This window comes from Notolepis coatsorum (assembly GCF_963971535.1).
Source record: "Notolepis coatsorum genome assembly, chromosome: 9".
Classification (NCBI taxonomy): domain Eukaryota; kingdom Metazoa; phylum Chordata; class Actinopteri; order Aulopiformes; family Paralepididae; genus Notolepis; species Notolepis coatsorum.
This window is the reverse complement of record NC_140173.1, coordinates 57,483,755-57,511,750: the sequence shown is the minus strand read 5'-3', so window position 1 is coordinate 57,511,750 and position 27,996 is coordinate 57,483,755. Positions and strand designations below refer to the sequence as shown.

The following is a 27,996-nucleotide window of genomic DNA, read 5'->3' as shown; positions in this document are numbered from 1 at the left end:
TACAGTAAGGATGTCTATATACTGTATGTGTCTGGTTATACAGTACGGATGTGATGTCTATATACTGTATGTGTCTGGTTATTCAGTAAGGATGTATATATACTGTATGTGTCTGGTTATTCAGTAAGGATGTCTATATACTGTATGTGTTATTCAGTAAAGATGTATATATACTGTATGCGTTATACAGTAAGGATGTCTATATACTGTATGTGTCTGGTTATACAGTAAGGATGTCTATATACTGTATGTGTCTGGTTATTCAGTAAGGATGTCTATATACTGTATGTGTCTGGTTATACAGTAAGGATGTCTATATACTGTATGTGTTATTCAGTAAGGATGTATATATACTGTATGTGTCTGGTTATTCAGTAAGGATGTCTATATACTGTATGTGTCTGGTTATTCAGTAAGGATGTCTATATACTGTATATGTCTGGTTATTCAGTAAGGATGTATATATACTGTATGTGTCTGGTTATACAGTAAGGATGTATATATACTGTATGTGTCTGGTTATTCAGTAAGGATGTATATATACTGTATGTGTCTGGTTATACAGTTAGGATGTATATATACTGTATGTCTGGTTATATTTTTTTCACAATCTAATATAATTATTATTATACAAAAATGTAATTTCAATATAGAATATTCACCCTACAAGTACAATTAGTTACTGCACACTACATCACCCCTGAGTGGAATATGGAAAGCCAAACTTTCCCCCACTGTACCGAAAACCGTACCGAACAGTGACTTCAAAACCGAGGTACGTACCTTACCGTGGTTTTTGTGTACCGTTATACAACGGCATGCAAATTTCTCGATTCTGATTGGCTGAAACAGTCCATTTACACGTCTTTATTGGCAACAATCCACGGTCCTGGGCTCAGGACCCGCCCACAACCGAATCACATAATCACTCCGCCGGCTCACTCCGGGAGAATGTTGATAGCGCCAGAATGTTGATAGCGCCATAACGACTAAATGTGAAGCGATTCTGTCAAGGGGAATGTGTTAGTCCTTTAAACAATGTTGGATGATGTAATTGATGGGTCTTGAGTCAATCTAGAACAAAAGAAAAATCGCGGATTGATTGATTGATTGATTAATTGATTGATTTAAATGTCTACTTCCTTCCCACTGACTGCAGCGTTCACTCTCACACTGTCCGACGCTGGCGTGCTGGCGTACCCACAAACACACACACACACACACACGCACACTCCTGTCTGCAACAGCGGGGGAGTCAGACTGAGAGAGAAGCAGCGTTGTTTTAAGTGAGCATGGTCTATTGAATTGATTGATTGGTTGATTGCTAATTTTATTACTGTACCCCTGGTTTCCAACTGGTTAAGTTTAGGCTAAAAGAAATAAATAAAAAAATAGGGCGAAGAAAACGTTTTTTTTCCTATAGGGCAAAGAAAACTTTTTAATTTGTTTTACCTACTTTATATAGAAGCATCTAAGAATGAAGTTCTATGGAAAGTAGGTCTGCATTCCCTTAACAATTGTGTGTATTGAGCCGTACTGTATTGTACCCATTCTGCATCTGGTAATAAAATTTTCAATCAATCATTCCAATAATACACAGTTGGATGTGTTAGTTGGTTGGATGCACTTCAAGCTGCTTCCACATGAGGCAACTTCTCTCAATCATTCCAATAATACACAGTTGGATGTGTTAGTTTGGTTGGATGCACTTCAAGCTGCTTCCACATGGAGGCAACTTGTCTTTTTTGTAGTTGTGGGAACTACTTTTTCTGGCGGATGGTTTTTTCAATAAATCTTCGATTAATGTGTGTTTATTGTATAGAAATAAGGTTGGATGAATCTGGCAGTTGTATAAAAGCTTTACACCACTTGCAGTCGTGATTTGTGAACAATAAACCATGCCTAGGGGGGTCTAACGACCACCCCTAGGCATGGTTTATTGTTCACAAACCACTCCTGCACGTGATGTAATGCTTAATTACACCCCTGTATGTGTCTCAGGTATTAAACCTCCCTCTCACTCTCACTCTATTCCTCTCCCTCCTCCCCGTATCTCTCCTCAGATCTTACTAAACCGATCGGCCGCCCTGCTGTCCAGCCCCTGTCAGCCTCGCTGGTGTCTAGACCACCTCAGGCCCCTGTCCTGCTCTGCTGGCCTCCTGGACGTGCCTGTGTTTGTCCAGCAGCAAGAGGGGCCTGTGCTCTGGGATCTGTCCCCTCCTCTGGGGCTCCAGGGCAGCGAGGAACACCTCGCCCTGGCTCTTGCCTCACTGCCCCAGCCCGGCCTGCCTCCCTCCCTAGGGAGAGAGGGCAGCTGTAGGCGCTGCGTGGTGGTGGGCAGTGGTGGGGTTCTCCACGGAAGCCATCTTGGGTCCCACATAGACCAGTATGACATTATTATCAGGTAAGTGTCAGAGATGGGGGATTTCAAAGGGGGCTAAATGTGAGAAGGTATGAAGTCAATGAGAATTAAACTCAATCCAATGGAGATGGTTCCGGTGAATCAGATTATGATCTCATGGTCATACAGGGACACTTTGTTCCGTCAGGCTGAACAACGCTCCGGTGCCTGGTTTTGAGAGAGACGCCGGCTCCAGGACCACCATCCGTCTGATTTACCCAGAGGGGGCGCCACACTCCCCGACAGAGTACCAAGACACCAGCATGGTTGCTCTGGTGGTCTTCAAGAGCCTGGACCTGGACTGGCTAACATCTGTTATCACCAAACAACCTCTGGTGGGCACAAGGCACTAGCAAATTACTAGCAGTACTTGTGAAATACTGCATTTATGTATTCTACACCCATACATACATTTCACGAGAGAGGTCAGCCAATTTACCTGCACCAACAGAGTAGGTAAGGGTTCATTGTTTTGCTTAAGGACACTTTAACAGGGATGGACACTGTGGCTGTCAGGGGTTCAAACATTTTACCTGCCAGGTATAAGATAAGTTAAGACAGGATATTCCTTTATTGGTCCCCTTGGGGAAATTCAGTAATGTTTTAGTTTCTATAACCACACACAATCTGCACGTGTTTTAAATAGGTCACAGGAATGCTTTCAACCTCACAATGGGGCCACCCATTAAAACGTACCTCTTCACAAAAGCCTTCTCTTAGTTTTAACCTTTTTATACATGCCTCGTGTGTTTTATCCCTTTTTTCTATGTGTAGCAGCCTGAATATTCTACTAAGTATTCAGAAGTGCTAACTAACTGTTACTTTCCCTGTGTGTGTATAACGTGTGATAAACAGTGTTCCTTTGGATAGCTCGCCCAGTCTAATAACGAGGTGAGGTGCTACTCTTCTCCGGCTTCAGTATGGATCACTAACAATAACATTGAAGCACCCTTTCCCTTTCTGGAGTGGTCCTAGAGTGGGATCAGTGGCGGTTGCCAGCAGGGGGCGAAGTGGCAGTGGTGGCAGGTGGAGCGGAGGAGAGAGGAAAGCAACGAGGAAGAGGGGGCGAGAGGACCAGGAAGTTCTCTTCGGCAGTGGACTTGACCGTGAACAGTCGCAGTCACAGCGGGCGTGTGCTCTGGAAGAGCCCCGTTGCAGAAGTTATGAGGAGAGCCCCGTTGGAACGAGCAACGGGTGATAAGAAGTACTTGCTAGTTGACGGGTTATCCTAGGGGTACCAGCGATGGTGTGTGAGTAGGCGATACAGAACGAAGGACTAACGTCTAGAGTTAACGGGACTGGCGTCTATAGTTGACGGGTTATAGTGGTAAGTGTGCGGTCTATTAGCATGCTGCTAACGGCTCCGTCTGACTCCGGTGGACTGCCGGGCGCGCGCCGCTGAGGACCGGTGGTATAGTCAGCCACGTTGCGTTAGTAGTGCAACCGATGTAGCAGGAGGGTGCATCCAGACCCGAAGTTTGGCTGTGTTTAGGGTAGCAACAGTATTAGCAGTTCGCGCGACAGCAGCAAGCAACAGCCAGCAGTGGACGTTCCCCAGACGTTACAGAGGACGCCTCTTCCCACCAGCAGAGGTCGCCATCACAGCACGCTCCTCCAGCTGGCCACTGCCCATGCTGTTCGCCCAGCCCGCTGGCTGTGCTCGCGGGATCGCCGACGCCATCTTGTCACCTGGACGAGAGGTGATAAGAGTGGGTCCGCCGTCTTGGCTAGGTACGAACGGTACCTCGTGTATCCACATCAACGTCCATTCAAGTGAACGCTAACAACCAGTGTCTAAGGGGTACCCCAAACAATTTAAGCCGGCTTTAGTGTAGGTTTTATTTGGGTAACGTGGGCCCACATTTACTTGGTTTTCTTTTGGTATTTTATTATTCTTGTTATTTGAATTCCCAATGTTTCTCTACTTTATGCCTGGGTCTCCCCTAGTACAAGCAGGGTGTTATTAATGTATTGAGCACGCAGTGCCTATGGTGGGAATAGTTTCCCCTACATTATCAGTGAGAGCACCCGGTGCCATGTATGAATAAATCTGAAGTATTATCTGTAACTGATAACCTGCCCAGGCTTCAATACAAAGTAGACCTTATTGGGAGCACTGTGTGTGTGTCTGTTTCTTCCATTTGCTAATCTAACCCCTGGGTAAATATTGTGACTGCATAATTATTTAACCCTTACACCCCATTCACAGAATAGCATTTGAAGGGTCTATACAGGTGGTCAAGGAAGGGTACTGCTTAAAGGGAAGCCCAATAATACTATTGAACTGACAGTCACTGGGTGTGGGAGGGCAGTCGGAGGTACTGGGGGAAGTGAGAGTGTGTGGGGAGCTACTGCTGACCGCCTTGGAAGGCGAGGGAGACCAGAGTACCCATCCCCAGGTTAGTAAATCCTGGGCCCCATCCACTCCTGCTGCAAGCCCTCCAGAACGACGTTCCGGGCCAAAGACGGGGGTACATATAGGTCCAATTCTATAGTATCCTACTACCCAGTGTCTGTGTACTACTACTCCCACAAGCAGGGATAATCCACCCTTCTACATATGCTTGTTTTTTTTTATTGCCTATGTTTTTAGAGTCTATGTTTTTACCCTGTAGCACTCTGAGATTTGGTTTCCAAATGTAGAGGGAGTGCACTATAAATTGAATGTATTATTATTATTACCTGCTAAAAAAGAGAACAATAGTCCATAAAGACAACAGCTTGTGTAGTGAACCTGGTCCATGTAGATCCAGGAAGCCATCACGCTCACCGCTTGCTGTGCCTCCTGCATTCCGTTGTGTAGAGCTTCTGGTCCAAGCTGTGGTTCTGGAGGGAGGTGGTGGACGACATTCCCCTGAGACCAGAGCACTTCAGGATCCTCCACCCAGAGATCATACACAAAACAGGACAGGCCTTACAGGGCTACAGTCAGAACCAGGCCAAGGTCAGTGGCTCTTTCTTTGAATGAATGAATGAATGAATGAATGAATGAATGAATGAATGAATGAAACCTTTATTGCCCTTCAAGGGAATTTTGCTTTGCACAAAGACAGCAACAAATAAGCCTCCACTGTGATATATATAAGGAAGCCATGACTGCCTATAACAAGAAATACGAGTGGCAAGAAAGGACATTTTTTCTAAGATTATCACAGAGAATGCTGGAAACTCTCAAAATGTGAAGAACTAGCATCATTATTCAATAACAAAATAACTTCAATTAGAGCCAGCATTAATCCTGATACAAACATGGACACCATCAGCAAACCCTGCGAAAAAGTAACCATAGGAAAATTTGCTTGCATTACATCAACTGAGCTTTACAAAACTGTCATGGAATTTAACTCCTCCTCTTCCTGTATTGACCCTATACCCACAGCATTTGTTAAGCGAATATTCGAGAGTATTGCAAGTCATGTCCTAAATATTATAAATACATAGCTTCTGACAGGTATTTTCCCAGACGCATTCAAAACAGCTGTCATAAGACCCTTACTAAAGAAACCCAAACTAGACAGTAATGTACTAACCAACTATAGGCCGATATCCAACCTCCCATTCATCAGCAAGATACCTGTTAGATACAAAATAAACTCCTTTCTCAAAGAAAACAACATCATGGAGGAATTTCAATCAGGCTTCAGAACGCACCATAGCACTGAAACTGCTCTTACTAAAATAATTAGTGACCTCAGAATAAACTCTGATGCAAACAAAGTCTCAATTCTCGTCCTATTAGATCCAAGCGCAGCGTTTGACGCGATCGACCAAGATATCCTAATAAATTGACTAGAAACTAAAAACTAACTAGAAAAGTTAGTGGGTCTTTCTGACTATGTATTAAACTGGTTCAGAATCGGGCGCCCTCGTGGTGCATACCATAGTGCCTCGCACACCTACGCGGCCGTCCCGGGTTCGCCTCCCGCTCTCGGGGGATAATTTGTCGCATGTCTTCACCCTCTCCTCTGTCTGTCATATCTGCCCAGAAAAAGCTGGAAAAATGCTAAAATAAATCCAAAAATAAAATAAAAACTGGTTCAGAATCAGAACATATATCAAGTCAGAGTACAAGGGGCAGTGAACAACTAAATTAAATGCATCCTCCACCACCCCCAGATCAGAGAACACAGAACAGTTCCTCCTCAGGTGTACCTTGGAATCTACCCACTTCCACAGCCAATGGCAGGGTGCCATACCCCATAATAGGCTAAACTATCTTTTAATAGATATCACTATGAAACTTTCCCAGTTTGTTATGTACATAAAAACTAAGAAAAAATGTATTGCAAGTTTTCTGAATTGTATGTGTATATATGCAAATTAGGCACACCCTCGATAAATATGCACATATTTGCATATATCGCCAAGACACGAATCACCAACATGGATAATAAACTTGGTTTCATTTTGTTGATATTTTTTACAGAAGGGATTGTGGCCTCTTATCAGCCCATACTCTGTCATACAATTTTTATTTTCGCCTAGTTTTGGTATAAAATGTACTATAAATGCGGCTATGAATGATATATCAACAAACCCTTCTGTAATTAGAAGCAGGATATGGATAGGAATAATTGTGGAAATATTGGTGTGTGTAGGTACTAGGCAAATTTCTTTGTGTGTAAGTAAAATGCATAAAAACTAGTTTTTGAGAAAACTATATTGTAAAATGACAAATGAACAACATGCCTATCTATTTTAGTGATTGGCTGCTGATACAAAGGATGTTGTCAAGTTTGGTTGCGATAAGATTGTATGTCACAAATAGACGTTTCCAACGATACCAAGGTTGCCATGGTGCACGCAGTAGCCACTTCAGAACAGTTGTGCGTAAAAGTAGTAACTTTTGGCAAATTTATGAAGAAATCAGGCAAAATTAAGTAGAATAAACAACTAAATGTGTGTTATTGACGTTTTATTGTCACTAGTTTCATAGGAGACATGTTTAGGAAGCAATATATAACACACACAGAGAAACATCCGTCCTCTTTAAATTTACCATTACATAAGGTTCAGTAAAATACTCATCTTTCATTTCAACATATCTTCTAAGTTTTGGTTTCTTCCACTTATCCTGATGAATTGTTGATCATTTTGGTTTAATTATATTAACCTTATACTGCAGATTATTCATAAAAATCATACTTAAATTTGCTTGACAAAACATGAGTCCCAACCCATGTCCCCTTCTATAGCCCCTGTTGTGTTGGTGTATATTTATGGAATCCCAAGAAGTATCTCATGGCATGGTTCTGGATAGCATTACACTCAGGTGCATCATCAAAACCCCATACTCCAGCAACATAAAAGAAAACAGAACCAACCATTGAATCATAGTTGTGTAAATGTTGAAAACCCAAGGTCAGTGCACTTTAATTTTACTCAACACACCCCCGGGCACCCTTCCTGCTGTATTTTCCTTCCTTCTATGAAGCTCATGTACTCATTAAAGACCAAACCAAGATATTTATAAGACTACATGTAAGTCAGCTGTGGTCTCGACTCCCGGAGTCAGCATTGCCTGCGGCTTGGGCCGATCGTCATACTAACTCGTTTGGCTGAGTTAGCGGGAGGGAAGTCGTGGGTGGTAATCTGGCGTTGTGGACAGCGACTCCTACAGGTCAGGTCTGGGCGCCTGCTCAGCAAAAGGCAGGAAGTGGTGAAGGCAGCGTGACCTCCCACGCGTTACACTTCACCAATGAGAGTCCTCGCTGCCAGGTGAAAAGAGAGCCGCTGGCTGTCTCTGCATGTGTCGGAGGAAGCATGTGGTAGACTTCAGGGTTCCCTTGTACCGACCAGTAGGGGGAACATGCGCACAACAACCAGGTAGGGGAGGGGGGGAATTGGCATAACGACTAAATTGGGACGGGAGAAAAGCATAGAAAATCAGGCGGAGAAAAAGAGAATAAATATTTTTTTTAAAGACTACATGTAAGTCAGGGGTGTTGGTCCAAATTGAAACCTATGGTTTTTTCCTGAAGTGCATAATCAGATGTATTTTCACTGTTAATTGCAAGTCTCCATTTCCTGCACCAAGAACTCATAATATTCAAAATGTTTTGTAAATTTGCTTCATTTTCTGCAAACAGGTTCTAAAAAGATCCAATAAATGAAAACTTGTTAGGCAGCTGAATGCTGCGTGGGACAAAGGACGTGCATCGTTTGGTTCTAGTCCTAGGCATGCAGTGCCTCTGCCCTGAGGGTAAGAGTGCGTACTCAGACCATAGTGGGTGCAATTGATCGGCTATGATCTTTTCTGCCAATTTCCTGTTGTACTGGTCTAACATGTTTGTAATACTGCACATTGCTTCACCAGTTATCTTACCTCCTAATTTGACCACCCTATCTAATTTATTCTTATTTTCTCATTTCTTTACGAGAAACACGCATCCACTGTACACAAGATATATATTTTAGGATTAAATCTGTGACGCGAATAGCAACATGGTTGGCTATAAAAAAATGCATAACTAACTATCTATTGTGTTCATTCGACACTCTTTCATCTCTCTGCCTCCCTGGTCTCTATTGTACTTTAATACTTAAGACCGTCTCTGTGCAATAAAGCAACAAAGCTCCATCTATTTCTGCTCCGTGCTGCAGTGGAACCCATGGTAGCTTATTAAATGTCAACACCAACACATACAGTGTATCGGGTATTAATGCACAGTGATGCATGTATGGATATCATATAGTGAGGGAGTGCTGGATATTAAACAATATCCTCATTGGTAGGACAATGTGTGTACTGTATATTAACCCTTTCACTACCACACTACAGAAGGTTAACCCTTTACTATCACACTACAGACGGTTAACTGTCTGTAGTGTGATAGTAAAGGGTCAACCTTCTGTATTGTTGCAGTGAAAGGGTTAACCATTTGGTAGTGTGGCAGTGAAAGGGTTAACCCATGCATCGTCTACGGAGCAGCCCCAGATTCTACTTCCAAGTGACATCACAGACTGAACCGTCACAGGGCACGGGAAAAACACATGGGAATTCAAACGAAAAATTGGTGACATTCCCCTTTAAGTATTTTCTGACTAATATGGAGCTCACGGCATAATAATGGCAGCATTTCGATAGCGCTTTCGTAGTACAAGGCAGGGGTGTCATTTTGGTATGGCACTCGCCATACCTTGGCAAATAAAAATGTAAAAAAAAAAAAAAAAAAAAAAAAAAAAAAAAAAAACTATTTTTTATGTTGATTTAGAATTCGAATGTCAACATTATGAACGAAGCTTCGAACTATTCGGTACAGCCCTAGCATGTTTTGATATTGTCAATTATCTCACTTTTACTAGGTGACTTTTACTGTGACTAACTGAAATATGCCCAAAAAAATTGGAAAATGGACATAGGGACGTTTTTTATTCAAAGGGCAGCAGAGACAAGTGATACAGGGACACAGGTAAGGTCTGGCTTAGTGATTATAATAGTGCAGTTCAGCATTCAGTAACCCATACTTTTTGTGAATGTGTTTTCACACACCTCAAAACCGTACCTAAGGAAAATTGGCTCAATTGCAAGAAAAGTAATACAGTTATGATATTACATTCTGCATAATTCGTATGCAAAATATTGTGGTTCCCTGCTTTAGTCTGTTGACACATTTCTATACTAAAAATGCTTGTGTAGTCCTGTGTCATACCTAAATGTCATATAACTGAATTGTATAGAAACAACTCACCAAAAGTGACTATTGCACTCCTCGCCATACCTTGCCTTTTACTGAAATTACGCCACTGGTACAAGGTACTGCTCAAAGAGCTTAATGGAATGATTTTTCAGTATGGTGTCCCCAGTGGGAATCGCACCCCCGTTCCTGGCAGTGTTAGTGCCATGCTCAGAGCTCTATCCATTGAGCTACACAACTACACAGTATACGGAGAAGTAGTGGAAATAATTTCCTAACCTGCCTCGGTGGTGCCTATACTGGTGGTAGGTGACAGTGGTTCGGGAGGTAGTGCGGTCGTCTGTAATCGGGAGGTTCCCGATTCGATTCCTGTTCCTCCCGGGCAGCGCGTCGAGGTGTCCTTGAACAAGACACTTAACCCCTGCTCCCGATGAGCAGGTTCACCTCCACCGTCGATGTGTGAGTGAATGGGTCAAATGTGAGGAACAATTGTAAAGTGCTTTGGATAAAAGCACTATATAAATGCACAATATATATATATATTTTTTTTAGGTTGCTTTTATTTTGAAAAGTCTTGACCTGAAATCCAAGTGGTTCTGTGGCTCCTGACTTGAGGATGACACAGCCGCTGACTCGTCAAAACGGTCCCGTTTAACAATATTTTTATTGTCATTTAATTTTTTTCACACATACAAGACAGAAATACATGAAAAAAAAACACATTCAACCCCCTCCATTCCCCAACTATAATTAAAACTGACATTCACATAAACCGTCCACAAAAAATAAATAATAATACTGTAAAATGAACTATAAGAAATCATAAAAACAAAAAACCCTCTTCGGCCTATCCACCTTCATCTGTCCTCCTTTCCCGCCCCCAAACTCTCCTTTCTCCTTCCATAAATGCACAATTTACCATTTTTTAGGTCTTCTCTTTCTCTCTCTCCCCCACTCAGATGGTTCCCACGCTGGGGGCCAGTGCCGTGGTGATGGCTCTACAGCTGTGTGACCAGGTGAGCCTGGCAGGGTTTGGCTACGACATGCAGCACCCCGAGGCCAGGCTCCATTACTATGAGGCAATACGCATGGACTTCATGGAGTTTCAGGTCAGCGCAACACGGGCGAGAAGGTGGGAAGTCTCTTCCGTGCCCGCCACAGAACTTGGAAGGAACATGCCGACATTCATGGGAAAATGCACTTACGGTCTGTCAGGCGAGAAGATTATCTCTTTGCGTTTGGTAGAAAGCTATCCGGCTGCAAGCTAGCCGAGCACAAATTAAATGGAAGCTGATCCGTATCTGCCACCAAAGAGGAAACTGGTATCTATCTTCTTGTCTTGACTCTGGCAAAGACGATAAGCACATTTCCCATGTTGGCACGTTCCTTTAACTGGATAGAAAGGGCATTCGCTTAATTGACTAATGTCAAGCCCCGCCCTCTTTTCTTGATCAAAGTTTGTCCCGAGGGAAGCAACAGTTGTGATTGGAGGATCAATAAAAGAGGGTGGGGCTCGAGATAGGTCAACTGTACTATGGTAATTTCCTTCAGTACGCCTTAGATGGCTTCCATATAATTTTGACAATGGTTTCATACATGGACAGAGAATGAGATCTAAGATAATATAAAATCTTTATTGATCTTTATTAATTGGGGAAATTCTGGAGTCATAGTTGCACAGGGGAGGGGGGAAATTCTGGAGTCATAGTTGCACAGGGGAGGGGGGAACTTCTGGAGTCATAGTTGCACAGGGGAGGGGGGGGGGGGGGGGGTACAGGCAGGGTGACCGAAGTAAAATATAAGAATAAAAAGATAAAAAATAAAGATAAATCTGCTGAACAGGTATGTATGTATACCGTATGTATACTCCATCGATAATAATAGCACAATGCACGTATGTACCATGTCAACTTTCTGTCTGTTGTTGCTAGGCAACTGTGGCGCACAGATCGGAAAGTGGCTAATAAACATAATCTAGGGTAATTTTCTTCAGTGCATCAAAATGGCCAAAGTGCTGCTGTGTGACCTTTTGTACCAATAACAAAATCAAAAATCAAGTTTTATATAATACCAGTTGAGGCATCATGGAGGAAAAAGTGGCTGGCGGCTATCAAGAGGGCACACGTAGACGCAGACTGGAGAGTCGATCAAAGCAGACACTGGTCCCCCAAGTCAAATCATACGTATGTCTGCTCTACCCATTTCATAACAGGTGAGAATAAGGAACAAATATTTATATCGTAAATGAATTATTGGCTGTGAGGCTGTAAACAGCAGATAAATGTTAGCTGCTAGCTACTTCGCCATATAGTCCATGCACTGGAGGCTTCAAGTAGCCTACATGCCTTTTTCATGTTTATATGTTACTACTATTTAAAAACGGAGCTCACTTTTGCTCGTACACACCTGTTTGTTGTCCCCCTAAACTAAGATGGCGTTGGAGTGTCTTTGATGCAAATATATATAGCTAACCTAAATCTACTCTGTACAATGTGCAATACTCCATACTGAGTCTTAGTCTATCTACCCTGGTATATGTAAACAGATTAAGTGGATTATCAATAAATATGAATGTGCGTATACAAATAAGATGCTAATAAATGAATGAGGTGCAAAGTGTGCCAAGAGTCCATACAGGGTTCAGTAGTTAACAGTTGTCCAGTTCTCAGTCAGTCCTTGCCCACATGGTTGTGGAACCCGATAGCTACTGGCACAAAGGATTGACCGAGGCGATCTGTGTTGGGAACGTGCTGTCTTTGCTCTCATCACAGAGGGGATGGGAGCGCTTTCGTCAGGATCGTAGCGTCCATCTATAGAATGACATTACAAGTATGGGATGCAGCCCCAACATTCTCACGGAGCGGAGCGGGGCGCTAGGAGACTTTGTTACTTCGAACGTTCATATGACTCGTCTCCCAGTGGAAGCCATTTTCAATGGTGGTCTAAGCTAACATTGACTCATCCCCATCTTATAATTCTAGCATGAGCCTTTATAAAGTTGGAATGTTCAATGCATTCATACTAGGGATGGGCGTGAGTAGACCGAGTACTCGCATGAATTACTCGGGTAGCGCAAAGTGGGCGACATGTTGTTGGCACAATTTGGAAATGCACAAACAAGAACCACTGTTTTTATCTTTAGATAACGCTAAGCTGGGAATTCAGTGGCACAAACAAGCACTTTGTGATAAAAACTAAAGAAATCGAGCACCCTCAAAAACCACTCAAGTTCATTTGAAACAGCGATTACTCACGCCCATCCCTAATTCATATATATATATATATATATATATATATATAAATAATGCCTTTGTAATGGTAACACAAACTTTCAGAGTTTCTTGCACCAAACTAGCACTGGCTGTTTCTCAATTCAACTTGATGTATAATATTTTAAAAAGTACCGTTCCAAAACTGATTTCCAATGTTATCAAAGATTCTATGGCAGCCGAATCACCATAAGTCTCTATTGAATAAATCACCATTCAATAGAGATTAGAATAGTCGTTCTATCAATTCACATTCTATTGACCATATTCTTGGATCACCTTGGGTGGGAACAGGGTGAAAAGGAATCCCACCCCGAGCATGACATGAGGGAATACTAACATTGTACTGCCTTTCACTAGTATGCACTCTGCTACTAATGAATCTACCTTGCCTCTATGCTAATATGTACTCAAGTTCAACACTGTTTGACGAACAATCTTACTGACCCTTAGCTGCCAGAGTTATACCCTTCCTGCTGACATGCAAGTACAGAACTAGTACCGGTAATTCACTTTGGATAAAAGAGTCAGCTAAAAGACTAAATGTAAATGTAAAATGGCCACCGTGTGAATAGGGTCAATCAATGGTTCCAGCTCAGTAGGACTATAGAATAGTTTAGGATTAGGATCGACTAGTCTTAGGGTAAAAACAAAACATGAATTTATATATTGCTTAATCATAAAGACCTAGTGTCTACATTATGAAGATGACGTGAATATGTGAACATGACTAAATTGCAAAGTTTATGTAACGCTTCCCGTGCTGCCGTCTGTCTCTGAGTCTACGGTGTTGTTCATCGCTCCTCCAGGTGGTGCATGACGTCAGCGCAGAGAAACTCTTCCTGAGGGAGCTGGTAACTGCAGGAGCTGTGGCTGACCTCACAGGGGCGCTATGACGCAGCAGAGCAGAGAACTGATGAATAGAATGAACTCTACACAACACTCCTCCCTATTCCTGACGCGCGGAGGCAGTGATCAGCGGTTAGGGATACAGGTTGACCTTTATGGACGTATGCGGTCTCCACGACGGGTTATGAACGAGCCAATTAGACTATACTATGGCCAGGTTCACACTGCAGGCAAAAGTGGTCCAAATCAGAATTTTCTTTGCTCATATGTGACTCGGATCCTTTTAACATTTTTAACGACACAAATTACATTGAATCTGATCTTTTCAATTCAGATTTGGGCCACTTTGACTGACGTTGACACTGCAAGCCTTTGTTCTCAATTCTGATTTATTGCTCACAGTGGAATCTGATATTGACCACATTTTTTAAATAATGTGAACAGCCGAACAAAATAAATCTGATCTGAGCTATAAATCAGAATTTAGCACTAAGGCTTGCAGTGTGAACGCAGCCTGTGTACAGGTAGATTTAGCTCATGATTAAAACCAGGTTACGTTAGCCCTTCTCACCGGAGCTCATTGAGCAGATCACCAGCTATTCACTCAGCTACTCATCACGGGTGAAAAATCATTGGTTTACAAATGAGCACATTATGAACGAGCAAACCCTCTGTGACAGGGACCATGTCTGGGTTTTTTAATAAACACAAACCGATACAAAGACAAAAGTGCGGCATCCATTTTCTGTTTACAGTGATTCAATAAACAATTGAATGTGATTCTTGTTACACTTTTGTTTCTCTCCAAAAATTTAAAATAAGAATACAAAAAAAAATAAAGCTTTAGTTGCAAGTTGCAAGTAATCAATAATAATCAACATGAGAACAAACTAATGAAAGCGATAGAAGTACCAGCAGCAACTATAGTACCTGGTAATAGTAGTAGTTCATTGTACATGTAGGTGCAGTGACAACAGGAGCCGTAGGTTGAAATGTTGTTAGAAAATACTGTTGTCATGGCGACGAACACAAAGTGACAAAAAGACTCAAACAGCCTTCTTGATTCTTAACCATTTTTTTTAAAAAGAATCTCTATACTGAAAATAAATAGAAAAACAAGTTACAAATCACAATTAGACATTACAAAAAGATGATAAAGAGTTGTCACTGTTTTAGATACATTAGGTGCACAGAAGGTGTTAAAGACAAAAGCTCCAGAAAAGTGCTGGTCATAAAGGTCATAAAGGTCATCAGTGCTTAAAATCTATTTCTCTCAACTCCTCCACATATCATAGAGATATTAAGGAGCTTAAAAACAATGGAATATGCACATAATTATACTGTGGAAGACAGTAATGGCATACAATATATTTTCTTGGCTCTGCCAACAGATATATGTACATTGGCCATTATGGCTCTGGCCGAGAGGATGCGTGTGTGTGTGTGTGTACTAGGGATGAGTACTCGCATGAATTACTTGACTAGTACTCGACAGTGACTCAGGAGGTAGAGTGGTTGTCTGGTAATCAGTTCCAGATTCGATTCCGATTCCGGCTCCTCCCGGGCAGCGTGTCGAAGTGTCCTTGAGCAAGACATTTAACGCCCAATGAGCAGGTTGCCTCCGCCGTTGGTGTGTGAATGAGTGGGTGAATGTAAGGCATAAGTTGTAAAGTGCTTTGAATAAAAGCTGTTATATAAATGCAGTCCATTTACCATTTACTCGAGTAGTGGTATCTTTTAGAACGCGTCTTAAAGAGGATGACGGCAGCAATATATGCCGATGCTTAATAGATATTGTCAGTCAAAGCAGTCTATTTCCATTTGTAATAATTACCTCCACTGTGTCTGCAAAAGTCCTCTACGCTCATGGAATGGCAAAAACAATTAGTAACAATTAATTACTTTTATAATACATTTATATGGCGCTTTTCTAGACACAGGGTATCTGCAGGTTTAGCCCAGTCAGATTTAAGGCTTTTTAAGACTTTTTAATGCCACTCAGAATTAAATTTAATACCAATTTCACGATAACAAAATGGCAAAAATCATGGGTACTCTCAGTACTCATTCAAGGGTACTACGACTATGCTTGCACCTCATGGTACCAAAGCACCTCAAAGGCACTAAAAACAAGATTACAAACATCACAAAACAAACTGGTCAGACTACTGCTTAACCTCACTCCTAAAACCCATTTTTACCCCTGCCTGCCCACATTCAAAACCGCTCTTAAAGAGCACCTACGGGAGACTGCAATTCGAAACTGGCCACCGTAAATGTCCAACCCCCCCCCCCCCCCCCCCCTCCTAATGTACAGTCTCATCCCCATCATATATATATAATATTTTCTGTTAGGATCTCTGGGTAACAGTACTGTATATTATTTGCATATCGTATATGTCACAAATGTAACAGTACTACAGTATATACCTGTATGTCATGTATGTCCCTATGCCATAAATGTCATGTCATGTATGTTTTTACTGTATTCATTTCTGTATATTTTATTTCATTTTTATTCTATTTTACTCTACTCTTATCCTAGGCAACTTGATTGATTTGTGTTATTATTCTAATTCGTGACCTGTCCTGTCTAAATGTTTAAATGTTGAGCGATTTGCAGTGTCAAATTTCCCACGGGATAATAAAAGTATTTCTATTCTATCTATTCTATGTTGTGTATGTCAATATGAATTCAAAATGGGGGACCCTGATGTAAACAAGACAAACGTCTTTCTCTGGTCTGCATCCCCTTATTATTGTGTGTATTGAGCTGTACTGTATTGTACACATTCTGCAATCTGTTAAATAAAGTTGTCATTCATCCAGTTGTTTTGTTTTTGTGGTTTGGTTGAATGAATACTTTATTTAACAGATTTCAGAATGGGTACAATACAGTACAGCTCAATACACACAATAATAAGGGGATGCAGACCAGAGAAAGACGTTTGTCTTGTTTACATCAGGGTCCCTCATTTTCAATTCATAGTGACATTTATGACATGCACAACATACATGACATCATGACATTTATGGCATAGGGACATACATGTATATATTACTGTTACATTTGTGACATATATGATATGCAAATATACAGTACTGTTACCCATAGATCCTAACATATATATATATATATATATATATATATATATATATATACATATAAATATGATGGGGAGGAGACTGTACATTAGGAGGGGGTAGGTGTGTGGTAGAAAATAAATACATAGGGTGGGGTGAAGCTCTCACTCTCATCAACACAAACGTGTCCTTGCCCTTGTTTACATCCGTGGAGAGATTTTTTGGATGCAAGAAGCCAATCCAAACCTGGCTATGTAGGACGTTTTATCTTTTCCACACGTGAATGTTTTAGCGACTTCAGAGTCAGGGAACATCGCTTGAAACACCTCTCCTAGTCCCTCATTTCCATTGTAGGACTGATGCTTTGCGACCGTATTTAGAACCCACAGTACCTCAGCTTCAAGGGTTGGCGTGGAGCCGAACGTTACCCGGACAGGTGCAGATGTAATTGGTGGTAGACCTACCTGTCCCTCAGCAGTTGATGTGGACAGCGTCGCCGTCGAAAATAAATTTGATATTGAAGTTGTCTGCAGGCGGGTTTTTGCAGAGGTAAACATGCTTAGCGCTGTGCATGTGTGACTCGACTGCTTTTATTCCCATCGTTCCCAGTTTAAAATCCTTTTTGCGGAGTTTGCAGCGGGCCTCGTAATTATCTTTCACTGGGACCAACCACGTTCATTTCCCATGTTAAATTAACGAGTGCAAATAAATACAAATCAATTAAACTAAACTAAGCGTCAGCGTTATCGCTACGGCTTGAATAACGTGTTACCTATGCTCAGGTGTTCTGAAATAGCTCCCGACGGCGACACACATTAAGGACCACATTAAGGTTCCGCCCCACTGCGTACCGTTTGCGTGAAAGAAAGAAAAAAGCCTGATTTATCTCCCGTTAATAGTTTCCCCCCAGATTTCACAATGAAACATAAGATGACATGGCATGTTTTTAAGACCTCCGAAAGTCGGATTTAAGACATTTTAAGACAAATTAAGGCCTTAATAGTTGATAGTTGAATTTAAGACTTTTTAAGGTCCCGCGGACACCCTGAGACACTCAAAGCGCTTTACAATGTAGGGTGGAAATTGTCTCCTTCACCAAGTGGACGCACTTGGTGGAATGGCGAGTAGTCGAGTAATTGATAAAGCACGCCCATCCCTAGCGTGTGTACTGATGTTTATGAGTGTGTAGGATTTGATACCAATACCAAAATGATACCTTATTTTGCAGAGTTACGTGCATAAATATCCTATAATGACCTTTTCACCACATGTTCTGCACGAGCCAATCAGAGACCTTGTTACATTTCGGATCGGTTGAACAGAAGAAATGGCCAATCACCAGCCTTACGTCTTGGAAAGAAACATGCTTATTGACTCACTGCTGCTGATGAGATTAACCACTTAGGTATCGAAATTTGGTCACCAAAGCAATTCGATCGATACCGTGAAAGCGTTGAATTCCGATACCCGGCTCTAAACTGCCAGAAGATCTTAGATCTGCCCCAACTCTGCCTATTTTTAAGAATAGGCAAAAAATCCTTATGTTTGTTTCTGCTTTTAACTGCTGCTAAACCACTGCACTCTTTTTTGCACTTTACTGCACGTTTTGTTTGTTTTAGTGCACTGCAAATCTATTTGTGAGAATGTACCGCTTTTATACTGTACCCTTCTGTGTTCCTTTTATATATTTTTTAATTCCAGAGAATCATAATTTTTTATGCTGTGCCTTCTCCTTTTTATAGTTTTTTTGTGTACAGCACTTTGGATTGCCTCCGTGTATGAAATGTGCTTTATAACTAAATTCGACTTGACTCGACTTGCGTGCATGTACGCATGTACGGTATGCATGAGCTTACAGCAAAGGGTTGCGCGAGGGTTCCCACAGCTTGCTGGCCAGCTGTCTGCAGTGCTGCAGGATGTACTCGGTGGGGATGACCCCCAGGTGCAACGTCAGCAGCTCGTAGCACTTGGCCACTTCCCCCTGGTGGTGGTTCTTACCGTAGAACCTCAGTAGCTTCCTTAAAAAAAGGGAAAAAAACACATTGTCCTCATTAGCAAGCGGTGCTCCGTTCATAGGGGGTGAAATGTGCTCAGAGCGAGTGATCGCGTGTTGATTTATGAATGTATTTATGAACACGGTCACTTTCATCAGCAACCGGTGTTCTCGTTTTATTAATGGAGTACCTCAGACGAAGAAACATATAACCATAAAACTGTTTTATGTTTTAAGACGAACAGATGTAATTAATTTCAGATGTAATTAGTTGTTAAAGACAGTAGAGGTTGAGTACATTATTATCTAAAGAGGGTGAGTTAGAGTGTTGTGTTCATTCATAGTTAAAGACAGTCGAGGTTGAGTACTTTATTATCTAAAGATGGTAAGTTAGAGTGTTGTGTTCATTCATAGTTAAATACAGTAGAGGTTGAGTACTTTATTATCTAAAGATGGCAAGTTAGAGTGTCGTGTTCATTCATAGTTTAAAAACAGTAGAGGTTGAGTACTTTATTATCTAAAGATGGTAAGTTAGAGTGTCGTGTTCATTCATAGTTAAAGACAGTAGAGGTTGAGTACTTTATTATCTAAAGATGAAGATATTCTTTATATAGTGAACATAGGTTCTGAAGAAGTAGATCATATATTCACAATGACACACATTTACATACATTTCTTTAGAAAGCAATATTCTCATTCAATTAAACGTTATGAGGTAAAAGGTGTATTTCTTCATTTTTTATTCATCATATCAAACTCACATGCAGTGGAATTCAGCTCTAAGGCTGTGATCAGATTGGACGCCTTTTTCTAAAGTGCACAGGGCGCAACGAGCGATACCTCTGATTACACATCCCCAAGGACTTCAAAATTGCGAGAGTGACCCCTCTGCACAAAAAAGGCAGTAAATTAGACCCAGGCAACTACCGCCCTGTTTCTATCCTTACCTCCATCTCGAAAGTCATGGAAAAAATTGTATACGAACAGGTCGAAAAATACCTTGCGAAAAAAAATCTAATCTACGAATTCCAATCTGGCTTCAGAACATCCCACTCCACTGACACATGCCTTCTCTATTTAAACAACCACATCAAACAAGAGGTGGACGCGGGCAAATACTGCGGCATGGTCATGCTGGACCTACAAAAGGCCTTCGACACTGTCAATCACACCATTCTGATTGACAAGCTAAAAGCAATTGGTTTTGATAGTCTATCAGTGAGCTAGATGCAATCCTACCTGGAGGGGAGAGAGCAGATGGTGGAGGTAAACGGTACCCTATCCCCCCCCCCTAACAGTAAGCTGTGGTGTTCCACAAGGAAGCATACTAGGTCCGCTACTGTTCCTAATTTATGCAAATGACATGTCATCAGCTTGTGACTGCAACTTGTTCCTGTTTGCAGACGACTCAGCCCTGCTGGTCTCTGACAAGAACAAGTTACAGGTTGAAAAAACCCTCAGCTCAGAACTAGGCAAAATCTGCATATGGCTCGCTGATAACAAACTATCATTACACATGGGCAAAACAGAGTCCATTCTCTTCGGTTCAAATAACAAACTCAGCAAGACCGACGGCTTCTCAGTTACAGTGGGTGACAATATTGTCACAAGAAAAGAAGATATTACCTACCTGGGTTCCATCCTAGAGGCAAATCTTTCCTGTGACAAAATGGCATCCAATGTAATAAAAAAAGTCAACCAACAAACTCGATTCTTGTACCGGATCTCCTCACTGGTAAACAAGAATACCCTGAAGACTCTGGCAGGAGCACTCATTCAAGGGTACTACGACTATGCTTGCACCTCATGGTACCAAAGCACCTCAAAGGCGCTAAAAACTAAATTACAAACATCTCAAAACAAACTGGTCAGACTACTGCTTGACCTTACTCCTAGAACCCACCTCACCCCTGCCCACTTTGACAACCTAGGATGGCTTAGAGTAGACGACAGAGTACAGCAACTTGCAATGGGCCTGGTCTACAAGATACACTACACGACCAAGATACCCATGTACATGTCAAAATACTTCCCAAAGGTCAGTGAATACCACGATCACAACACCAGAGGGAGCTCCACAAATCATGTTAAACCCAGATTCGGCTCAAACAAGGGATTAAACACGTTTCGCAATTATGCCACATCAATGTGGAACGCACTACCCAAAGCTGTAAAGGAATGTGAATCACTACCCACTTTCAAAAACACTCTCAAAAAACACCTAAGGGAGACTGCAACTCGAAACTGGCCCCTGTAAATGTCCGAACACAACCCCCTCCAATGTACAGTAAATTACCAAGTATGGTCTTGTCAATATTCCAATGTACAGTTTTGTTTGTACAGTTGTACAGTGTCCCCCCCCCACCCCTCCTACCCAACCTCCCCCCCCCCCCCAACCACCTCCAATGTACAGTCCCCCCCACCCCCCCCACCTACCCAATCCAATGTACAGTTTCTACGTCAAATGTATATACTCTTTTTTCTGGACTATTTTTGTATCACAAACAGTACTGTATTTGCAAATCTGGTATGTCATAAATGTATAGATGTAGCAGTACTGTCTATCTGTATGTCATGTACCGGTATGTCATATATGTTACGATGAATTGAAAATGGGGGACCCTGATGTAAACAAGACGAAAGTCTTTCTCTGGTCTGCATCCCCTTAACAATTGTATGTATTAAGCTGTACTGTACTGTACCCATTCTGCAATCTGTTAATAAAGTTTTCAATCAATCAATCAAACTGTTGCTACCTCAGCTAATGTTACATAAGTTACGTACATTACTGCCGATTACTGTTGCTACCTCAGCTAACGTTACATAAGTTACATACATTACTACTGATTACTGTTGCTACCTCAGCTAACGTTACATAAGTTACATACATTACTACTGATTACTGTTGCTACCTCAGCTAACATTACATAAGTTACATACATTACTACTGATTACTGTTGCTAGTCAGCTAACGTTACATAAGTTACATACATTACTACTGATTACTGTTGCTACCTCAGCTAACGTTACATAAGTTACATACCGCTGCTGTCGGGACAAAACCTCATAACTCCAAAAACCCAACTTTTCAGCAAGTGAAAAAAACTAACACAGATTTGAGGGTGAATAGAGTTAGGAGGTTTAGACAGATGATCGGTTTAATGCTTTCCCATTGTTTAAACTTTGTAAAACCCACACACACATATGGAGGATGATCTACAGAGTTGATTTATATAAAAATAAATATATAAAAAAAATGGAGTTATGAGGTTTTGTCCCGCCAGCAGCGATACATTACTGCCGATTACTGTTGCTATCTCAGCTAACGTTACATAAGTTACATACATTACTGCTGATTACTGTTGCCACCTCAGCTAACGTTACATAACGCTGCTGGCGGGACAAAACCTCATAACTCCAAAAACCCAACTTTTCAGCAGATGAAAAAAACAAACACAGATTTGAGGACGAATAGAGTTACGAGGTTTAGACAGATGATTGGTTTAATGCTTTCCCATTGTGTAGACTTTGAAAAACCACACACACATGGAGGATGATCTACTGAGTTGATAAAAAAGAAAAAAAGAAAAAGAAATATGGAGTTAGGAGGTTTTGTCCCGCCAGCAGCGATAAGTTACATACATTACTACTGATTACTGTTGCTACCTCAGCTAACGTTACATAAGTTACATACATCACTACTGATTACCGTTGCTACCTCAGCTAACGTTACATAAGTTACATACATTACTACTGATTACCGTTGCTACCTCAGCTAACGTTACATAAGTTACATACATCACTACTGATTACTGTTTCTACCTCAGCTAACGTTACATAAGTTACATACATTACTACTGATTACTGTTTCTACCTCAGCTAACGTTACATAAGTTACATACATCACTACTGATTACTGTTGCTACCTCAGCTAACGTTACACAAGGTACATACATTACTACTAGGGATGTCCGATGTTATCGGCCGATATTGGCATTAAAATGTAATATCGGAAATGATCGGTATAGGTAAAACAATTATATATATATATATATATATATATATACACAGATATATATATATTTTTTTTTACATTTATTTAACCTTTACTTACCCAGGCAAGCAAGTAAGAACAAATTCTTATTTTATTTATTGTCAAAAGTATGCATAATGTGTTAATTCCACGACGAGATATGTAATGTTAATTACCAGAAATTATTAAGTTTACCGCATACGGTATATCGGTATCGGTTGATATTGGTATCGGAAATTAAGAGTTGGACAATATCGGTATATCGGATATCGGTAAAAAAGCCAACATACATACGTTACATACATTACTATAGTGGTGCGGCATAGCATAACGTTACATAAGTTACATACATTACTACTGATTACTGTTTCTACCTCAGCTAACGTTACATAAGTTACATACATTACTACTGATTACTGTTGCTACCTCAGCTAACGTTACATAAGTTACATACATTACTACTGATTACTGTTGCTACCTCAGCTAACGTTACATAAGTTACATTATACATTACTGCTCACAGCCCTCCAGGCATTGGTGTTCATATCTCGCTTGTACAAATCCAATCAAATTTATTTGTAAAGCCCGAAATCACAAGTTAATGTCCCCATGGGCTGTACAAGTCTTCTTTAAACAAGTCAAGAAGAAACATCACAATAAATCAAGAACAAAAAACTAGAGTTGTTCTGATACCGATAACAGTATCGGAAATGCCGCCGATACTGCCTAAAATGCTGGTATCGGTATCGGCAAATACCCTCTAATTTTGCGCTCCGATACCACGTAATTTATCAACAACACTGCGGTCTGCTGTGAGCATTATAAAACAAACGTGTGTTTAACCGACCGTGAATTAAAGTGTCAATGCTGTTTGTCATTTTAACAGCAAATACTTTCTTAAATACCATCTTCCCGAGAGAGGGGTGTTGACGGGGAGCTCTGATTGATTGATTGATTGATTGATTGATTGAACATTTTATTAACAGATTGCAGAATGGGTACAGTACAGTACAGCTCAATACACACAATTGTTAAGGGGATGCAGACCAGAGAAAGACTTTCGTCTTATTTACATCAGGGTCCCCCATTTTCAATTCATCATAACATAATATGACATACATGACAGACAGTACTGCTACATCTATACATTTATGACATACCAGATTTACAAATACAGTACTGTTTGTGATACAAAGAGTTTAAAAAAAAGAGTATATACATTTGACGAAGAAACTACATTGGATGAGGTGGGGTGGGGGGAAACTGTACATGGGTAGGTGGGTTGGGACTGTACATAGGAGGTGGTTGGGTGGGTGGGGTGGGGGGGTAACTGTACATTGGATTATCAACGAAACCTTACTTGGTTCCAAGAAGAGGGTCTCGTGTATTATTGGGTTAGGACATTTATTGTACATTGGAGGGGGTTGGGTTAGGACATTTACAGGGGCCAGTTTCGAATTGCAGTCTCCCATAGGTGCTCCTTGAGAGTGGTTTTAAAAGTGGGTAGTGATTCACATTCCTTTACAGCTGTGGGTAGGGCGTTCCACATTGATGTGGCATAATTGCGAAACGTGTTTAGTCCCTTGTTTGAGCCGAATCTGGGTTTACCATGATTTGTGGAGTTCCCTCTGGTGTTGTGGTATTCACTGACCTTTGGGAAGTATTTTGACATGTACATGGGTACCATAGTCGTGTAGTGTATCTTGTAGACAAGGCCCATTGCAAGTTGCTGTACTCTGTCGTCTACTCTAAGCCATCCTAGGTTGTCAAGGTTAAAAACAGAACCTACGCTGGGTAAACAAAAGGTTAAAAACAGAACCTACCCTGGGCAAATAAAGGTGTGCAAAGACAAAAAAAAAATACTGAAGATGGTCTCGAAAAGCCGAACACACAACAGGCTCGAAATACAAAGCTTTCTTGTTTCTTTTATTTTTCACACAACAAGCTCAAAATACAAAGCTTTTTTTCCCCCGTTTCTTTTAGTTTCAAATCATATGAAATGTTCACCCTTCTCATCATGGTTTTAACACTGATAAACACTTGGGTTTCTGCAAATCAAATCTAACAGAAGAGGAAAGTTGTCATTTGGTGCAGTGTGTGCCGGAGAGAAAAAAAAAGAAGGAAAACATTATCACCAAATGCTTTAAGACCAACAAATGTCTCCCCTACTCAACATGGGTTCGCTTGGTTGTGTTATTAGCATTGAACAGCTAACCGAAAGCTAGCGTTAACTAACGTTAAAGGTTTAGCCATAACGTTACCTTGGCTAAAGTTGGGGCTATTCATAATCCAGCAATAATGGCTGCAGACCTGCAAGCAAAGTACAGCAAGTTGGCAAAGGAGTATCCCAACGTAAATCACATTTTCACCAGTAACGTTAGTCTTTCCATCTCCGGTTAGCTCATGCTAGCTAACCTAGCTCACGTTAGCGACGTCACTGAACCACCTCGCATACACAATTAATGACATGTTGCGGACAGCCATATCGGTGACAATGTTTAGCTTTTAGTGCCAAATGATAAGAGTCTGAGGCGGAGTCTCAAAAGAGAATGTTGAATATTTATTGTGCAAAAATCACAACAGAACCTCTGCTACTTCAACGGAGCCTTCTGGAAGCAAGTGCAGCAACGAATAATGTCTGTGTGGATCATTGGAGTAGGGTATATCTGCAGTGCTGTGGCAGTGCTGCAGCCCCATACTCATTGATTAATGATACTAATACAAATCTATACAATCACCCGTTGTTGAATAAATACCATTACTTTCTAGTTATTACTAAAAAACAGTATATATAAAACAGTAGCTGTATATATAAAAAAAAAAATATATATATATAATTTATATAATTTTTTTTTTATTTAATTTTTTTTTAATGTATGCACTGGTATCGGATCAGTATCGGTATCGGCCGATACCCAAAGCTTAGGTATCGGAATCGGATCGGAAAGGTAAAAATGGTATCAGAACATCTCTACAAAAAACCCACCATGAAATCCAAAATAAATGTAAAATAAATAAATGCAACACTCCCAGACATACCCCAGCAAAGGAAAAACTCACTAAAAACCTAGCAATAGGAAAAAAGCACCACAGGCAATGTGGAGGAGAGAAACCTTAGAAGGGCTGTTCAAGGGGGGATCCCCCTTCTTGGATGTCGGTGATTGTAGTGTTGCTATGGATGATCGATGGGTGGAGAATAAAACAGGCGAAACAGTTGGTATGTATGAACATATACGTGTAATAAAACACAAACATGTACCTACAGTAGCAACTGGGTACATAAGAACAACGAGTGCAAACAAGGTTTGTCTGAAACTGCCAAAATTAGCTTCTCCTCCATTATCGATTGGCTTGTTTTGCTGTCGATTTCTCTTCAGATACCTCAGATTTGCAATGCCTCCCCTCGGTTGATTTGATTGGTCCGTCGATAAGAAGGTGACATTGACGCCGGTGTGCTCCGCGGCTAAAGTTGAAACTTTTTCAACGAGTGCCCGAAAAAGCCTTGCTACAAAAACGTGAGGTGTGTAGTTTGGACGAGACACACGCACCTGTCGCAACAAAACCATTGAAAACAATAGAAGAAAGGCGCAGGTGCATTCAAAAAGGCGTCCAATGTGATCACAGGTTTAAGAAGCAGATGATTAATTTTTTTTTAATTTTTAAAAATCTTTTCCCCCCTCCTTTTTCCTCCGTTTTTCTCCCATCCCAATGTTAGTCGTTATGCCCATTCCCAATCCCCTTCCTGGTCGCTGCGCACTCTACCCCCTACTGTCGGTCTGGGAGAGTGGAGGCTATCACATGCTTCCTCCGACACATGTGTAGCCAATCAACCGCTTCTTATTCACCTGGCAGCGCGGACTCTCACAGAGGGTGTAACGTGTGGAAGGATCACACTACCCACCTTAGATCCTTTCCTCGCTGAGCAGGCGCCCCGACCGAACTGTAGGAGTCGCTGTTTACAACGACCAGGACCCACCCACTGGCTTTCCCACCCTCTAACACTGCCAATTGTGTTAGTACAACGGCCGGCCAAGCCGGAAGCAACGGCGAGAGCTGGGTACAGTTTTTCTTTTTCTTTTTACATTTCTTTACCTGTAATAGTCCCAGGCCAGCATTCCAATGGGGGCAGCATCATCAGGTAGGATGGGCAGGTCCACCGCCTCCAGCTTATAACCCTGATTGGTCAGATAAACTCAATCATAGACACATGCTGTCCTATACCTGTGTACACCATTACATTCCATGCCATTGTTTCCCATACAAAGATGTATAAAGCAAAGCAGCCTATTCTCTGTCCTCGCTCCACAATGGTGGAATGAACTTCCCACCACCACAGACAGGACAGTTGAAACCCGCCCAATTGTCCACTGTCTACTAAAAACACACTTCTTCAATCAATATCTGAAGAAAAAAATAAGTACTGTCTTTTACTATTATGCACTTGCATGTTATTATGCACTTACATGCTACTAAGTAATCTACCTTGCCTATATTACTACCTACTATGCTAATATGTCTATTGTCTCAAGACTGTAGCACTCAAGTTCAACACTGTTTGACGAACAATGTTACTTACTAAAAGCTACCTGTTGTACAGAACTTGGAAGTCGCTTTGGATAAAAGTGCCAGCTACTAAATGTAATGTATTTGTGACGTCTTGTTTAGACAGACCGAACACAAACCGTTTCCCCAAGCATTCCTACATGAATAGACAACCCTCTCCGTCTGTG

At 41.3% G+C, this 27,996-nt stretch overlaps 2 protein-coding genes across 2 annotated transcripts in view; one reads left to right on the top strand and one right to left on the bottom strand.

Annotated features, from left to right (window-relative positions):
- st3gal7 (ST3 beta-galactoside alpha-2,3-sialyltransferase 7) overlaps window positions 1–14,203 on the top strand; it is a gene marked incomplete at its 3' end in the record, with an annotated part of 32,874 nt that extends 18,671 nt beyond the window's left edge. The window contains exons 4-8 of the mRNA XM_084321541.1: window positions 2,064–2,404; window positions 2,550–2,736; window positions 5,205–5,345; window positions 10,998–11,147; window positions 14,117–14,203. Coding sequence (XP_084177667.1) covers window positions 2,064–2,404; window positions 2,550–2,736; window positions 5,205–5,345; window positions 10,998–11,147; window positions 14,117–14,203 — 906 coding nt within the window. The remainder of the gene's footprint in view (window positions 1–2,063; window positions 2,405–2,549; window positions 2,737–5,204; window positions 5,346–10,997; window positions 11,148–14,116) is intronic.
- A 3,137-nt stretch (window positions 14,204–17,340) lies between these two features.
- The window catches only part of hps1 (HPS1 biogenesis of lysosomal organelles complex 3 subunit 1), an 82,145-nt gene continuing 71,489 nt past the window's right edge, over window positions 17,341–27,996 (bottom strand). The window contains exons 17-18 of the mRNA XM_084321542.1: window positions 27,359–27,441; window positions 17,341–19,258 (exon numbers count right to left, since the gene is read on the bottom strand). Of these exons, the coding sequence (XP_084177668.1) occupies window positions 19,093–19,258; window positions 27,359–27,441 (249 nt within the window). The 3' untranslated portion in view covers window positions 17,341–19,092. The remainder of the gene's footprint in view (window positions 19,259–27,358; window positions 27,442–27,996) is intronic.